The 18,304-nt window shown below is 38.9% G+C and overlaps 1 protein-coding gene across 1 annotated transcript in view; it reads left to right on the top strand.

Moving 5' to 3' along the window:
- The window catches only part of LOC140636531 (uncharacterized), a 139,374-nt gene that overhangs the window by 47,038 nt on the left and 74,032 nt on the right, over positions 1-18,304 (top strand). The window contains exons 16-22 of the mRNA XM_072831833.1: positions 160-360; positions 1,104-1,225; positions 3,030-3,258; positions 6,858-7,060; positions 9,464-9,619; positions 11,775-11,868; positions 12,374-12,511. Coding sequence (XP_072687934.1) covers positions 160-360; positions 1,104-1,225; positions 3,030-3,258; positions 6,858-7,060; positions 9,464-9,619; positions 11,775-11,868; positions 12,374-12,511 — 1,143 coding nt within the window. The remainder of the gene's footprint in view (positions 1-159; positions 361-1,103; positions 1,226-3,029; positions 3,259-6,857; positions 7,061-9,463; positions 9,620-11,774; positions 11,869-12,373; positions 12,512-18,304) is intronic.

Genomic DNA, 18,304 nt, shown 5'->3' with positions numbered 1-18,304 from the left:
CAGCTGCCCACAGCAGGCTGGTACCCAGAGGTTCTGAGCCATTTCTCTCCAGCTGATGCCCCGTGGCTTTCCAAAGCGTGGAGTAGGTGGGGCCTCACCTCTCTTTGCTGAGCCCTACGGCTGCCTCTGCTGTTCCCTGACTATTAACCTTATTTGCAGCTTCTTGACAGTTACTTTGAAGCCTACCAGCACGTGTTGGACCCTGAGGAGAGATTTGCTCTAGCACAAGTGATCACTGACATCATGCACAGGCGCCCACGGTTTGATCTCAGCCACCCTTATTTCATTAAGGCCTACCGAGATGAATGTACCTGCCTGAGGCTTCACTTGCAGCTCGTGAGGGACATCCTCAATCAGCACGTAAGTACATTTGGATTTTAAAATATTACATGTGAGAAGAGGATGGAAAACAACAGGCCAGAGCTGAAGTGTTTTCCTTTCACTGTGGGTTCAGAATCCAGGTTTTCTAGGGCAGCACGTACAGCATGTTTATTTGTAAGCTCATTTGCATCGTTGAATTCCAAGCATAACTGCAGTCTTAAGAGGAAGTTTCCAACCCTAATTATATTTAATGGTCCACAAAGAATAGAAAATTTATTTTCACTAGATGATAGAGTTTGTTGCAATTTAAAGGAGAATGAAACATACCCTTTTATAAGCTACTAATGCATAAAGTTATGTTTATTATTTTTTTAAATGTTGTGACTATTTTTAGGTCACTAAAGGAAAAATTACAGTGTACGTCCTCCGATGAAAAGCCAATGGCAAGAAGTAAGCAGGAGATAGGTTGTTGCAGTGCATTTACTTTAGACCTGATTAGAATTTTTTCCTTATAGTCAATCATTTGACAGAAAGAAGTTTTCCTGTGCCTCTTAAGATTGTCTGAACTTGGTTGCCTTTGTTTTTATTGGCTGACCCATGGTTCAGACCGAGAGACCAGCATGTCTTCATGTGAGTGGATCCTCAAAACCATGTCTGGATGAAAATTAGTCAAATAATGAAGGGATGCAAAGGATTGCTGTTCTTCTCATACCAAGGATCATAATTCACATCCATGGGAAAGTTTAACTTTTCTAATTATAACTTTTATGCTACATTTCTAGATAGAGCGTCAGCGGGAGTATGTCCAGAGGCTTTGGCAAGAAGGCCATCCGAATGATAGCCGTCACTTTGGACTTCCCCTTAACATCATTTGCAAACAACTTATTTCCATCAACAATAGCTGGTACTGTGGTATTGTCTTTAGACATTTTACATTTAATCTTTTAGATAAGTTAAGGGTATGATATTAAGTCTAAATACTATGCTATAAAGTACCTCTCAGGTATTTGGGAGATGAGTGAAGTAGATGTAAAAGCTGCAGAACAGGGATTTTCTTGCATATTCAATATCCATTTGCTTTGTAAGTAATAATAGAAGGCTAGAATTTAAAATTATACTACTAGGTGCAGAATCTTTATTCCCTTGAGAAGTTCTATAAAAAAAAAAAGCAGTTACTCTTAAAATGCCATGAGAGGGTTTAATCAGATGTGCCACATAAGCCAACATATATGAAACTTGCTTAAAAGTTTCTCAAGAAGGAATTTATTTATTCTAGTAAGTGTCACCAAAAAGGTTTCTGCAGACTTACCTCGTGACCCCTACCCCTTTAAGGAGCAAATTAAATTTCCTGAGAGCACTCAGAGGAGGTATATATTTTAAGTCCCCCCCTTGTCATGTAGTTTGAACTCCCATTCCTTCCTGGCCTTTGAGGGTATTGAGGAAACCAACAAGTGAGTGACAAGCTCCAGGTTGGTCTGTGTGGCCCGTGATCACAATCTCTCTATTGCCTTGAAATGGGTGGAGAAATTGTCCAATTCCTTTCAGCTTGTGACAAGTATCTGTTGAGTGCCTACAGGTAAAGGCACTGTGCTAGGAGGTGAGGACACAGTTGTGAACAACAGAAGCATGGCCCTGTGCTCCTGGCAAGTGTACAGTTCTGCAGTAGAGACACACTTTCAGTAAGACATTGCCCCAGAGGGCTATGTGGCTATCGTCTTGAGAACTGGCAGGATGCTATGGGATGTCATATCCTACATTCTAACCTTATCCCTTGAGAAAGAGCCCTAGAGGTTCCAGGCACAAGAGTGCATGTTCTCCATGGACCTTTCCCAGGACTGATTTCTTCACATCAGCTGTGTGTGTGCTCGGTTTGCTGTGGCAAGAATCTATTGTTCAGAAATGATTTTTGGCAGAACATGCTTGGACTATATGGATACCAAGGCCTGTCAGAATAATCTCAAAAGCAAATGTTATTTGCTTGATGAAATTCCTTTCCAACTTTGGGGTTGTATTTTTTAAGATCTAGAACAAAGAGGAATCCCATTTGCATAGATTCCAGAAGTATTAAAAAATAAAAAAAAGATTCCAGAAGTATTTATGCTCTTTAGTTTGATGTAGGTATAGAAAGGCCCTTGACTTGTGCTGTATCCTCTATTTTCAAAGGAATATCTACAGACAGGCATTTTATCATTTCTGGCCTCATCCATTTATAAAATAGAATGTTGTTATAGCAAACATGAATGATTCTAGCAGTTGTGTACAGAGTTTAAAATTTGTCTTTGTTTATGAACGTTTTAGGGGAAAAGGATAAAGACTCAGGCCAAAAAAACAGAAACTAATCATGGAAATTATTTGTTTGATATTTAGTCACTTTTAAGTTATTCTGTTTTCAAATATTTGACTAAATGCTGATTACCAGAATGTTTACAGGTTTGCCATAAACATTTTAAGAATCAGATTGGACTTTTAAGAATTAACTCTTACAGCTTCCAATTTTAAAGGGGTTCACATTAACACAAAGAAAACATTGTATAATCTGATGCAGTATGGATGGCCTCCGATCCCCCTTTGAGCTCACAGTTACTTATAATGCCTTGGATTATCGCAGCTATTTTATTGGTCTTAAAACATTAAAAATTCAAATATCTTTTGAAACAGATTAAGTTCTTCATTGTGTAAAATTGTTATTGATGGATTTTCTTTTTAAGCCCAGCTTTGAAAAACATTTATCTGCTGGAGTTCCACCCTTCCCTGGGCCTGGCATCACTCATCGCCCGATCCCTTGATCACCTCCTCCGGGAGGCCCGCCACACGTGCAGACCCACATCCGCCAGCAGCCTCACTTTGCTGGAGAGACATGTGCTGCGGCTGGCCCTGGATATGTGGCTCACACCAGCCAAGCCTGAGTCCTGGTACAGCACACAGCTCCAGAAAGATGTGGGTTCTCTGAAGAGGGGGAAGGGGGGCTCTTTGGCAAAGAGAATGTTTCCACCCAGATGTTACTAGTTAGCTTTGTTTTTCTGTTTGGCTCTATTCCTCCTCTGTTTGGCCAGAGACAGATCATAGTCTTAGGCCTTGCCAACATTTTTATGTAATTCTTTTTTCATTTTTGGTTTAAGTTTCTAGTTTATCAGGATGCTGTGACAATTTAGAAGGGAGATGTACATAGGTATGTGGGAAATGTTTTCTGGCTTATTATTTATATTTTAACAATATACATTTTTTTAAAAAAATATTTTTACTTATTTATTTGAGAGAGAGAGTGTGTGTGCACGAGCGGAGGGGAGAGGCAGAAGGAGAGGGAGAAGCAGGCTCTCCTACTGAGCAAGGAGCCCAATGCAGGGGTTGATCCCAGGACCCAGGGTTCATGACCTGAGCCAAAGGCAGACACTTAACCAACTGAGCCATTCAGGCACCCCAACAATATACATTTTCAATTAAAAGTTAAATATTTTAGGGCATTTGATGGGATGAGCACTAGGTGTTATACTATATGTTGGCAAATTGAATTTAAATAAAATATGTATTTTTTTAAAGCTAAATATTTTATTTCCACTAAAACTCTTCCCGAAATTCCTTCTTTTTGTCCTGAGCCGAGATCTGGTAGAGAAGAGTGAGTGCTGCGTGAGAAGTCAGCAACCTGGACTCAAGTTCAGCCCTGCCATTAACTTGCTGCGTGACTCTGAACAAGTCTCCTAGCCTCTCTGAGTTTCCCTTTCCTAATTTGTAACATTATTTTTGTGTATTTGAAGGGAGAAGGATGGAAGTGAGCGTGATGGTCTCTAAAGCCCCTTTTAACTCTAATGTTCTGTGGGTTCAAACTGTGGCCTAATGACTTACATGGCATTTGTAGTTAGATTTTAATTCTTTTCTTTTTCTGTTAAGGCTATCACAGTTGAGCCTAGAGTTCCAATTTGACCTTACACTGTGTGAGTACACGCTGTATGATGAAGGAACTTTCAAGGGTCCCAGCTGCCAAAAATATCCCTTCCATGTGTCTGCCTTGGCTTCCTATTCCATCTTGCACAAACTAAAATTTTATTTTATTTTAATTAATTTTAAATTGATCAAAATAATCAAAATTTTAGCAAAAAAAGAAAGCAAAAAAAATTAGCCTAAATATAATCACTCAAATGCATTCACAATAATTATTTTTTCTGAATTCAAATATTCTTCATATACATGTTTTACATAGTTAAAATCATATCCTTCCTACCCCATCTTCTGTTTTTCTTAGTTAACATTGTATTATATATTTTTCCATATTGCTAACTAGTCTTTACACTCACTTTTGTAAGTAAAATTCCTTTAAGGGATGAATCATGACTTACCCAACTATTTCCCTATTGTTGGACGTTCACGTAGTTTCTAATTTTTCATTATTATTAAAAATGTTACAAGGCACATCTCCATGCTTACAGATTTTTCCATATTTTATTTTATTTTTTATTTTTTTAAAGATTTTATTTATTTGAGAGAAAGAGAGAGAAGCACAAGCAGGGAGAAGGGCAAAAAGAGAGAGAGAAGACTCTCTGGTGAACAGGGAGCCCAACATGGGGCTCCATCCCAGGACCCCAAGATCAGGGCCTGAGCCAAAGGCAGACACTTAACTGACTAAGCCACCCAGATACCCCTGATTTTTCCATATTTTAAATAAATTCCTTTTGATAGACTCTCAGAAGTGGAACTACTGAAACAAAATTTAAGTCTTTGGATGCAAGTTGACAGATTGCTTTCCAAAAGAGTTGCGGCAAATTATAATGCCACCAGTAATTTTAAAAGAGTACCAATTCTGCTGCACTGTGCAGCATTAGGTGTAAACATATAATGTCTCTCTGTACATATTTATATAAATATGAATATATCTTTCTATGTACATAACAGGTAGCATTGCACTATTAATTTTCATTTCCTCGGCATTTGTCAAGACTAAATCTCCTTCCAAATGTTTTGTTACAAGTTGTATTTTTTTGTGCATCATCTGTTCTTTCCCATTATTTATCTCTTAGAATACTAATGTTATTCCTATCCACTTACATGAGCTCTCTTAAATGAAAACTTTAATGCTTTTGTCCATCATATTTTCTGCAAATATTCCTCCCAACTCGTTTTTTTATCTTTTAACTTTATTTTTATGTAGTAAGATCTGTTGATCTTTTCCTTTGTGATTTCTTCTGTCCTCCTAAATCCAGAAAGCAAATCTTCTTCCACATGTTTTTGTCTTACTTTATTCTAATTTCTTAAGGTTTTGATTTCATTTTAAAAATACTTAATTCCTTTAGTATTCTACCTGGAGGGAGAGAGAGAGAGAGAGAGAGAGAGAGAGAGATATTGAGAGGGGCAGGTATGAAGTATGGCTCAAAATTATCAGTCATGTATTTTACTACCACCTATTGCAGATTCTTTTCACATTGTATTATGGTACCAGATTTTTAAAATGTACTTTAAATTCTCTTAGAAGTCATAGTGAATATTTGAGATACCTGTCTAGTTTCCCACTGATGCCATACCTGTTTTAATTATTATTATTTTTGAAAGGTGTTCAAATGTGTAACTAGAAATGATAAATACTCAGATTAACCTTTGGTATAGGGCCAAAAAATGGGGCCGGTATTGCCCTTAAAGGACATGCAGAAATTAGCTTAATAGATTTCTTTATCACTTTGAAAGACTTCAAGAATCAAGAAATGGCATCTTTGAGTAGAAAAAGCCTGTGGTAGATAAGTGGGCAGACAAGGGAGCTTGTGCACCCTTAGGGAGCCACACCAGGAAAGGCAGATTCAGGGCTTCCCAGACTGGGTCCCTGCGGGGAGTAAGTGAGAGGGTAGCAAAGATGTCAGAGCAGAGGAGCCCGCTGTGGAGGGAGGGAGTTAAAGAACAATGAGGTTATTTCAAAAATTCCCCAAAGCAGGTTCTCCCACGATGAGCACTGTGAAGGCAGTTTAGCATACTGTAAAACTGTTGAACTTGGAACTAGGAAGCGTACGTTTACTCTTGGTACTGCTGTGTGACCTTGGAAAGTTTCAGTATTGCCTCAGATTTCTCACTGATAAAATGGAAAATGGCACCTGTGATTCCTACTTCATGGGGATCTTATGAATATAGAAATGAGGTAATACATGTGAAAACACTTTGAAATTTTGAAACTGCAGTTAGAAGAGTTTATAGGAAATTATTATTATTGGCCTCTAAAATACTTGGAAAATATCAGGGACTTCTATTCTTTATTTTGGCTTAAAATACTTATAAAAATGATAAGCGCAAATACTACATACCAGGCACTTTTGTTTCCATTAACTAACTTAACTCTCTCCATAACCCTATTAGGTAATTATTATCTACTTGTTCCACTTAAGTACTGTTACTATTCTTATCCCCCCTTTGCAGAGAGATAGCAAATTTCACACCTTATAAGTGGCAAAGCCAGGACTTGAACTGAGGAAATCTGGCTCCAGAGGCTATGCCTCTGATAGTATTTTTCTTCATATGTGAACTTTCTTCTTTCATATTTTAAAAAACACTTTGTTTTCTTTCAGCTGTTTTCAGCTAAAGTAATGGGAGATCCCTTCCTCATGGAGGAGATAGGTCTACTTGCACTCAAGTCTGCAGCAGATGAAGGACAGAACCAAAGCCAAGATTCTCATGTGCTGCTTCTGGAGACGTTTTCCAAACTTCTGGAGCTTGTGACCCTCCGCCACCGGCTGATAGAAATGAGTTTGGAGAGTGTACACTTAGCTCGGTCAGTAGGGGGACTGAGGATCCAGATGGGGTGAACAGGCCACAGATTTCCCTGCCTACAAGTTGAGTTCCCTCTGTGCCGCAGAGCAGCCGGAGAGAGCTTTATAAATGGCTGAAATGACCACCTTGTTCCTTCTCCGCCCAGGCCTCCCTACACACCTCTCTGACCACTTAGCTAACCTAGGTCATCCACCTGCACCTGGGCATCTTCTCCATTCAGCACATTGCCTTTCAGTTAGGTGCTTCATACCAGTTTATCAGTCTTCCTGCTGGTGTAAACTCCCTGATTGCAAAAACACTGTCCATGTTATTTTCCATGGTGTCCCACAACCTGGTGTGAGGCCTGACCTACATAGTCACTCTGAATATTTACTGGATAATGATGAAGTTGAATAGCAGAGCAGAAGCACTAGAAGTACTAGAAAGAGGAAAGGGATGAGTCAGTTACAGTAACCAGGCCTGACAGAGGTTTGGAAGTGTCAGCAGGTAGGGAGAGACAGAGAGAGATTAAAGAGTTAGGTTTTAGGTATGAGTGTGAGGTGATGGGAAGACATCAAAGTGCAGGTGGACTATAAGCAGGAAAGATGCGGAGTTAAAGGGTTTGTTGCAAACATGTATGAGTTCTATTATGTTCTAGTCCCCACGAGAAGCCCTGTAGACCTAAAGGGTCCAGTCATCTACCACCAACCATTACCGAGGGCCTGCTATGGCCAGGGTCTGTACTGGGAACTTTATACGTATTCACTCATGTAATTTCCAGAATATCCTTAAGAGGTAGCTTACTACTATTTTACTAGCAAGGAAGTAGAGGCTCAGAAAGTTAGGTAATTTGCCTAAGATCATATAACTAGAAAGTGGTAGGAGCAGAATTCAATCTATTAGTCAAGATATGTATTAATCTTTATGTTACTACCTCCCCGTAATTTCTGATCCTTGATCTCAGGGAGCTCACAATTTAAAAGTTTAAAAATTTAGTTCTGCTACAATTTATTTTTTTTAATTTATTTTTTATTGGTGTTCAATTTACTAACATACAGAATAACCCCCAGTGCCCGTCACCCATTCACTCCCACCCCCCGCCCTCCTCCCCTTCTACCACCCCTAGTTCGTTTCCCAGAGTTTCTGCTACAATTTAATCTGATATTTTAGTCATACAACCAAAATACTGTGGGAGCTCAGAAAATGGAATATTTCATTCTTTGTAAGTGGATCAAAGAAAGTTTCATAAAAGAGGCACTGTTGAGGAATGAACTGTGTCCCCTGGCAACTTCATATGTTCAAGTCCTAATCCCCAATACCTCAGAATGTGACTTCATTTGGAGGTAGGGTCTTTACAGAGGGAATCAAGTTAAAGTGAAATGATTAGGGTGGGCTCTCATCCAATATGACCGGTGTTCCTATAAGAGGAAGAAACTTGAACACAGAGACACAAAGAAGGAAGATGGTGTGAAGACACAAGCAGAAGACAGCCATCTATAAGCCAAGGAGAGAGGCCAAGAAGAGATCCTTCTCTTGTGGCCCTCAGAAGGAACCAACCCTGTCAACACCTTGATCTCAGACTTCTAGCCTCCAGAACTGTGAGACAAATTTCTGTTTGCAGTACTTTGTCACAGAATCCTAGCAAACTAATAGAGGTGCCATTTGAAGTCAGCCTTAATGTACCGACTTTTCAAAATGGAGGAGTGTGTTAGAATGTGAGTGTGAGAGGAAGGGAAGACATTCTAGACTTTGAAGGCTGAAATGCCAGAGGGGCATCTGAAAGGAGCCTTGCTGCAAGCCATGTATACGTGAGAGTAGAACTCAGAGTTGGTACAGGACAGAGGTAGGAGCACAGGTTCTTACACTAGGGGGTGATTGTTAGGGCAGAGGGTTGGAAGATGAACTCCCCAAGGGGGGACAGAGAAGATAAGAAGCGGGCTGGGTTTGGAACCCCAGGAAATACTAGGATTTGAAAGTAAAGAGGAAGAGAAGCCAATGAAGACCAAGAGATCGTGATCATGAGGTAAGAGCATGGAAATCCAGCATCCAAGAGTGCAAAGATGTTCCCCAAAGAGAGGACAGAGACCAGCTGTGAAGAGCTCTGAGCTAAAATAGTGAACCTTGTATTGAAAGCAGTATTGGTGACCCCATGAGCACTCTGAGGACAGAAGCCAGCTTGCAGGAAATGAAAGTTGAGGAAGTGCCCAAGCACATCTCCTCCTACTTTAATTGCTATCTTTAACTGCCATAGCATAGACTAAATGCAAGACATTTGTGACTCATTCACTTTATACAAGACTTGGCTTACTCTTGTTTTGACTTTTGTTTTTCTGCTTATTCAGATTTTTTGGTTTTCTCACCACTTTTCTTTTAGTGGAAAATAATGGCAAATGCCCTTGGTTCTTTATCTGCCTCCCCCTTTTAGGCTCTATAAGGTACTGGCACGGGAGATGGGTTTTGAAGAGTTCCATTTGTATCTGAGGCCTGTTCACTTTGAATTTGCATCACACAAGGACAAAATAGACCATCCACCCCCTGTCTTTATCACCTCTCTGCTGGAGGACAGTGATCGAGTGGACAGGTGAGCCTTGAGAAAGTCAAAGTAAAAATAATGTAATGGTAGAATGAACAGTCAGTGAAAATAATTTCTCCCACACTGGACACACAAATGCAATTGTATTTCTAAATTCCCTCTCTTATATTCTATCTGCCATGATGCTATTGTTTTTCTTTTCTTTTCTTTTTCTTTTTTTTTTTTTACTGAAAGGGGGGGAAATAGATCTCAATGAAGGGGGATAATTGAATTTAAAAACACTGAGAAATAGAAGAACTGGATCAGAGAGCTCAAGTGAGATAGAATCACAGGCTCAGGGGCTGCCAGGTTGACTTTGTTGCTTCTGGGGGAAAAAAGGGTGTGAGAGTTTGTCTCAGGGGGCAAGAACCATGGATCAGAAGTCCAGATCCCTTCTCCCACTTACCCTGAGACCAGGAAGAAGTCAGTCAAGTTTTTTGAGCAGCTGTTTCCTTGAACATTGCATTTCTAATACAATGTGCAAATCTAACATGTATGGCGGTATCTCAGTCAGACTCTTGTTGGCCAGCAACAGATGGATTTAAAGCAGTGAAACTTCTTTATGCCCCATAGGTTCAACTCATTGCTGGAAAGAAAACACTCTTAACAGTAACAGGTCATGAGTCTACTTAGTCGCAGAAAGGAATCTTTTTCCTCCTTGCAGAGTCAGCCTTTGATGTGTGCTGAGGAGAAACTTGTCTCCCTCTTCTTTCCTTCTCTTCTAGTCTGCCCTTCCCTTGAGGGTCCTAGCTCTATCCCTGGAGATTCCTGGTACTGGCCCCACCCCAAGGAAAGCAAAGATGACTCCAAGGAGGAAAAAAATCACCTTTGTTTTTCTAGTGTGGATCAGTGCTCAAAATGTAACTTTGATGTGTTAATATGTTAAAGGACTCCTCTCTTCTCCAAAGAGACTGTGGGCTGAGATGGGTTAGGGTCATAGAATATGGTATCCTAAAGTTTCTCAACCTTGGCATTATTGAAATTTAGGGCTGGATAACTCTTTCTTATAGGGGGCTGTCATGTGCAGCAGAGGTTGTTTATCCGCACTTCTGACCACTACCTACCAGATGCCAGTTGTACCCCTTCTCCTCCCCATTTGTAACAATCAAAAATGTCTCCAGACACTGCCAAAAGTTTCCTGGAGGCAAAATATTTCCTGCTTCATCCTGTCACACTAGCTAAACCAAAAAGAGAATTTATAATAAGGATATAGAGATGTCTACAGAAACTGAAGGAAGGAAGTGTGATTGGACCTCAGGCAAAGCTAGCTACGTCTCCAACCTGGAGCCAAGTTATTCTCTGGCTCTTCAAGGGCCTCCTGTTGGAGCTGGTATTTTATACTGATGTAAAACAGGACATATTTTTGTTCACCTGGAATCAACCAATCAGCACAAAGTGCCCAAATGATCTGTGGCCTGGTCAAGTTGTGATTGGTTTTCCCAACAATGACCCAAAAGATCCTGCCAGATCTGGGGAGCCTTCTGAATTACCTAGGGAAGGTTTATGTATCCAAGGATCTTGTCTCTTGAGTTTGCTTTTATGTATGTTAATCTCTTAAAATTGCCACTTTGGAGTGTTGTTATAACAACATATATCAAACATGAGCAAGTGGCTTACATTTTAAAAAGCACGTTTGTGGATATTATCCCACTTAATATTTGCCATAACCCTATGAGATAGGTACTATCTCCCTTTACAGATGAACAAACTGAGATTCATAGATATTAAATTACTCAACAAAGTCTCATAGGTACGGACAAAGGACTGTATCCCAAGGCATAAACATGGTTGCAAAGAACATTTAGGTAATTGTTGGGACAATGGAAGAGAGCAAAAACTGGACAGCTTTTAGGGAATGGACAAAGGGATTTGAGTCAGTGAAGAGCCTGAGGACATGAGGTTGAAGGTACAAAGAGAAACAAGATAAAACAGTGGAATGGGGATCAGGAGAAAAGAATTCAGAGTTGGTGATCACCATAAGGAAACTGCAGAGAGATCAAGTCCAACAAGGATTGAAAGACCCCAGAGCCCTTCAGGCTTTGAGCAGAAATATCAAGTCTTGTGTAATATCTGCACTTGCTATCATTGCTGATGTCCCATCGGAATGAGCATGTCTTGACCAATGTCATGGTACATCAGAACAATGTCATGTTTCTTCTTGCAGATATTCTCCTACTACTCTTGTCTTAGCCATCTCTGAGGTGGATGATAACCAGGTTGGCAAGTTTAGCTTTTATACAAAGGAATCCATTCTTAAGGTAAATTGTGTTTTTTAAAGACACTAAAGTAAAATTAAGCAATTTGCAATTCATATACGTTTGGCTCCCATGTCGAAGAGAGGCTTCTAACTTCCTAAGTAATGATGATACCCTTACCTTATTTAGCCGAAGTTGAATGCTTACCTAACCGAGTCACCTAGGCACCCCTGTATTTTTTAAGCATTAACCTAATCTTGGTTGCTTTAAAAGGCTGCCACTGAGCACATGTTTGCTGGTTTGTCAGAGCCTACTCATCCTTTTCTGATCAGAAACCTGATGGTCACTAGCTACAGAGCAAATCAGGCCTGGAGGCTGCCTTCCCAGTATGAAATGGTGCTTAGAGAGAGACCAGATTCAGTCCTGTGGCTGAGAAGCAAGGATCTCAGATCATCCTGCAGTTTGATTCATATGTTTACATGTTAAATAGGTGGTGATCTCAAATCCTCAACTTCATCTCCTCTTTATGGCCAAAATTCCTACTAACTTTCACATTTTCTTTCTTTAGCTCTTATTCCATTCAGGAGTGGAAAATATGCAAGTGACCCTTGCATGCCAAGCGGCTCAGAAAAATGCTTTGATGGTGGCTGTCCAACAGGCATCCTTCTATCACATGCCCCAATGGGCCTCTCCTGCTGATGTGAAGGTCAGCCTGTAAGATACAAAAACCTGAGGCATGTTTGACATGTCTACCACTATGACAGCCAATGCCAAGCTACCCCTTCAGCCCCTTCTTCCCGTTAGCCTGCCGCCTTTCTCCTCCCTTCTTTCCTTCCTCTCCTCCTCTTCTCTCCCTCTCTTTCTCCCTTCTTTTCTATTTTTTTATCCTCTTTCCTTCACTCTTTCCCTCCTTTCCTAATGTGAAGTCAACACATGTCCAAATCTTTACCAACTCTCTTAATTTTTAGTGATTTGCTAACAACTTTTTTCTTCGTGTATAACTCTAGAATATTGACTAGGATGAATCATCCAGCATAAAATATCCTGTTCCTCCACTCCTATCCTTTGTAGATAAATGATTTTATTGTTTTCTGTTTTATTCTTCCTACATGTCTTTTTGCAAAAGTAAATGGAGACATTTGTCCCTTCTTTTTTCTACAAAAGGTAACACACAGTGTATAACCCTTTTTTCCCCAAGACTTCTTTGGTTCTTATTGAGATATAATTCACATAACATAAAATTTACCCCTTTTAAAGTATATGATTCACAAGATCATGTAACCATCACCATTATCTAATTCCAGATCATTTTCATCACTTTCAAAAGAAATCATGTACCCATTAGTAGTCACTCGCCATTCCACCCCCTTTCCCTTAGCCCCTAGCAAACAGTAATCTACTTTCAGGCTCTATAGATTTGCCTGTTCTGGATATTTCACATAAATGGAATCATTCAACATAGGCTTTTTGTATCTGGATTTTTTCACTTAGCATGTTTTCAAGTTTCATCCATGTTATAGCATGTATCAGTACTTCATTACTTTTTATTGATGAATAATATTTCATTGTATAGATGGACCACGTTTTGTTTATCCATTCATCAGTTGACAGACATTGGGCTGTTTTTACTTTTTAGCTATTATGAATAATGCTGCTGTGAACATTCATGTGCAGGTTTTTGCAAAGACATATGTTTTGAGTTTTGCCAACCCTTGTTAGTGTCTCTTTTTTTTTTATTGTAGCCTTCCTATTGGGAGTAAAATGGTACTTTATTGGTTTTGATTTACATTTCTCTAATTACTAATGACATTGAACATCTTTTTATGTGCTTTTTGGCCATTTATATATCTTCATTGGAGAAATTTCTATTCAAATTCTTTGCCATTTATAAAAAATAAAATATGTCTTTTTATTATTGAATAGTAAGAGTTATTTATGTATTCTGAATACAAGTATCAGTATATGTGTACTTATCAATTATATGATTAGCAAATATTTTCTCCCATTCTAAGGGCAATCTTTTCACTTTCTTGATGGTATCCTTTGAAGCTGAAGTTTTTCATTTCAATGACTCCAATTCACTAGTCTTTCTTTTGTCACTTATTGTTTTGGTGTCATATTTAAGAAATCATTGCTGGATCCAAAGTCACAAAGATCTACTCCTCTGTTTTCTTCTAAGAGTTTTGTAGTTTTAGCTTTTGCATTTAGGTCTATGGTCTATTTATGGTTAATTTTTGGTTTGGGTTTTTTTCTTTTTTTAAAAGATTTTATTTATTCATTCATGAGAGACACACAGAGAGAGAGAGAGAGAGGCAGAGACACAGGCAGAGGGAGAAGCAGGCTCCAAACAGGGAGCCTGATGCAGAACCCGATCCCAGGACCCCAGATTCATGCCCTGGCTGAAGGCAAGTGCTCAACCGCTGAGCCACCCAGCCAACCCAATTTTTGTATATAATATGAGGAAAGGGTCTAACCTCATTCTTTTGCATGTGGTATGCTGTCACAGCACCATTTGTTGAAAAAACTCATCTTTCCCCATTGAATTGTTTTGACACCTTGTCAAAAATCAATTGACCATAAAATGTAAGAGTGGATTTCTGGGCAATGAATTCTATTCCATTGCTCTATATGTCTATTTTTATGTTATTACTACTGCTGTTTTGATTACTGTAGATTTGTATTAAGTTTTGATATTAAGAAGTGTGAGCCCCCCAACTTGGTTCTTCTTTTTCAATTGCTTTTGCTATTGTGAGTCTCTTGTATTTTCATATAAATTTTAGGATCACCTTGTCAATTTCTGTAAACACATAAAAAGCACCATTTGACATTTTGAAAGGGATTGCATTGAATCTGTAGATCATTTTGGATACAGTTGCCATCTCAAGTTTTCTGATCCATGAACACAGATGTCTTTCTATTTATTTAGATCTTTTGATTTCTTTCAACAATATTTTGCAGTTTTTGGTGTATAATTTTATACTTCTTTTGTTAAATGAATTCCAAAATATTTTATTCTTTTTATTATATTATTATAAATGGAATTGTTTTCTTAACTTCATTTTCAGAGTGTTTATTGCTAATGTATAGAATTACAATTGATTTTTGTATATTGATCCTGTATCCTGCCACCTTACTAAACTAGTTTATTAGTTTTAATAGTTTACTTGTATGTATGTATTCCTTAGGATTTTTTTAAAGATTTCACTTATTTTAGAGAGAGAGAGTACAAGCAGTAGGGAGAGAGGGAGAGGGAGAACCAGACTCCTCATTGAGCAGGAAGCCTGACACAGGGCTTGATCCCAGGACCCTGAGATCATGATCTGTGCCAAAAGCAGATGCTTAACCAACTGAGCCACCCAGACTCCCCTCCTTAGGATTTCTTATATACAGGATTATGTGATCTGCAAATAGAAATAATTTCACTTCTTCCTTTCCAATCTAGATGCCTTTGTTTCATTTTCCTGTCTAATTACCCTAGCTAGACCCTCCAGTACAAGGCTGAAATAGAAATGGCAAGAGTGGATATTATTACCATATTCTTGATATTAAGGAGAAAGCTTTCAATCTTTTACTACTAATTATGATTTAGTTACAGGTTTTTCATAGGTGCCTTTTATAGGTGGAGGATATTTCCCTCTATTCCTAGTTTGTTGAATGATTTCATCATAAAGGAGCTTTGGATTTTATTTACATATACTCATTTGGACTTTGTTTTCTCACGTAACAGTATATCCTGGAAATCACTTTAAATCAGTTCATAGAGACTTTCCCCCACTTTTTAAAACAATAGTATAGTGTGTGTGTGTGTGTGTGTGTGTGTGTGTGTGTGTTCATTAGTAAAATGAAACATAGTTTTAAGAAATCAACTTTCCAGGTGGTCTTTTAACATTCTTTGAATCTTATAGATTCTATACAGCTCACCATATTTACCCCTTATCACATTTGTCAACCTCTATTTATTTCTATTCTTCATGTTAATGGGAGAGTCCAAATTTATGAGTATGGCAAGAATACTCATTCCTCGTTTCCACTGTCAAACAGTAATTCCCATAGAAATTAAGTACTGAAGTAGAAAATAAGGATAGAATGAGTTATATTTATTTTTAAAATCTCAACCTTCCCCCCTAAATCTTAATTCAGTACCTCCTATAAGTTAGGCTTATCAGATAATACTGATGCACAATTCATGCTCCTGAGGAACTTATAGACCAGTATATATAAGGCGAACAGGCTCACCAGTTGTTTAAGAGGTTCAACAAAATATAGAAGGCATCTAAAGAAAAAAGAGGTCATATCTGGGGAACTAGGAAGGGCAGCACAGGGCGGGGGGGCGGGGGAGGGCATTCAGGAAAACCTGAAAGATGACCTTTTAGACAGGCAGAGAGAAGACCCTTCAGATAGCTCAGGCATAGGATGCAAGAAAGGGCAGATGGGTACTAGATAAAAATGAGGAGCCTAGATTGACCACCACTGGTGATATTCATACATAGTTGACATGAGGAATTCGTTATTTAATTACTTTAGGGATCCCTGGGTGGCGCAGCGGTTTAGCGCCTGCCTTTGGCCCAGGGCGCGATCCTGGAGACCCGGGATCGAATCCCACATCGGGCTCCCGGTGCATGGAGCCTGCTTCTCCCTCTGCCTATGTCTCTGCCTCTCTTTGTCTGTGACTATCATAAATAAAAAAAATAAAAATAAATTACTTTAGTCTGGGATGCCTGGGTGGCTCAGCAGTTGAGTGCCTGCCTTCGGCTCAGGGCGTGATCCTGGAGTCCCTGCATCAAGTCCTACGTCGGGCTCCCTGCATGGAGCCTGCTTCTCCCTCTGCCCATGTCTCTACCATTCTCTCTCTCTGTGTGTGTGTGTCTCTCATGAATAAATAAATAAAATCTTTTTAAAAAATAATTACTTTAGTCTTATGAAGAATACTAATATATAAAACAGATATAAGTGGGGTTATTCTTGTTGAAATGGGGAGTGAGAGGAGAGTCTATTTCCTAAATCCATTTAAGAAGCAAATGCTGAAATCACTGAATGGAGCATGAGGGCAGAGGTAGGAAGACATTAGGGTTATTATATATCATATATATGAATATGTGAATAAATACAGTAATACATGAATATAGAGTAATGTATGTGAATATCTAGAAATATATGTGTAGATGTGTATTTATGTGCTCTCCTACAAGTGTGGGACAGGAAGAGGACTGATGCTACAATAAGGAGGAATAAATAATGGAGACAATGAAAGGGAGCAAGAGAAGATGAGGGAAGGGAAGAGGGAAGGAGAGAGACAGAGAAAGAACAAAAATTGTGCACTGCTACCAAAACCAAAGGAGGTGTTTCAAGAAGAAATGTGTGACCAAAGAAAATGTACATATGGTAAATAAACATATAAAAAGGTGTTTAAAACTATTAGTTATTAGAGAAATGCAAATTGCTCCAGTGAGAAACTACTCATTAGAATGGTTAAAATTTAAAAGACTGACCATTTTGAGTGTTGGCAGGGATCTGCAAGATCTGGAACCTTCATACACTGCTGAAGGGAATGCAAAATATCAATCACTAAGACATTTTGATAGTTTCTTACAAAGTTAAACATACACTTACCATATGATCCAGCCATTCCACTCCTAGGTATTTACCCAAGAGATATAAAAACACATGTTCATAGAAAAGCATATAAACAGATGTTAATAACAGCTTTATTTAAAATAGCCAAGAACTGGAAAGAACTCAACTGTTTCTCACCAGGTGAATAGATAAACAAATTGTGGTATATCCTCATAATGGAATACTACTCAGCAAAACAAACATGAATTATTGAGATATACAGCAATATGGATGAAGCCATACCAAAAAAAGAGTACACACTGCATGACTCCATTTTTATAAAATTCTAGAAAATGCATTCTAATCTATTGTTGGAGAAAGCAGAGAACAGTGGTTGATTGAAGAAGGGGGGTAGATGGATGGGATGGTCACTATTTTGATTGCAGTGGTGATTTCATAGTTGTATACATGTGCCAAAACTTGTCTAATTGTACACCTTAAATATGTACTGTTTGTTAAATGTCAGTTATATCTCAGTAAAGCTATCATTTTTAAAAGAAGAGGAAAAAAAGAATAAGTAGTTGAAAGCTGATAGAGTTAAATGTAGAGGGAAGAACCAGAAGAGCAGGGATTAAAATGGGGCCATTTGACATTCTCAAAAGCTTATTACTGACTGAGAGAGCATTTCTAATGGGGTTGAAAGCAAGATTGCTTCAAAGTAAGGCTGTCAGAGTTAAGGAATGAGAGGGTGATGGAAGTATAGAAGCAGCGTGCATGTACTGCTCCTGTATCTGTCCACTTAGGCTGCCACAACAAAATGCCAAGGAAAGTTTTTCTTCCACACCCTCCCTCCTCTCTCTCTCTCCTTAACATTACATTGTGCGTGGGAGCATATATAGCCTACCTCCATTTGCTTAGGCTGAACCGCAGTGGGCACCCTGCCTCA

Source organism: Canis lupus, chromosome 7, assembly GCF_048164855.1.
Source record: "Canis lupus baileyi chromosome 7, mCanLup2.hap1, whole genome shotgun sequence".
Taxonomy (NCBI): domain Eukaryota; kingdom Metazoa; phylum Chordata; class Mammalia; order Carnivora; family Canidae; genus Canis; species Canis lupus.
This window is presented reverse-complemented; position numbering and strand designations above follow the sequence as displayed.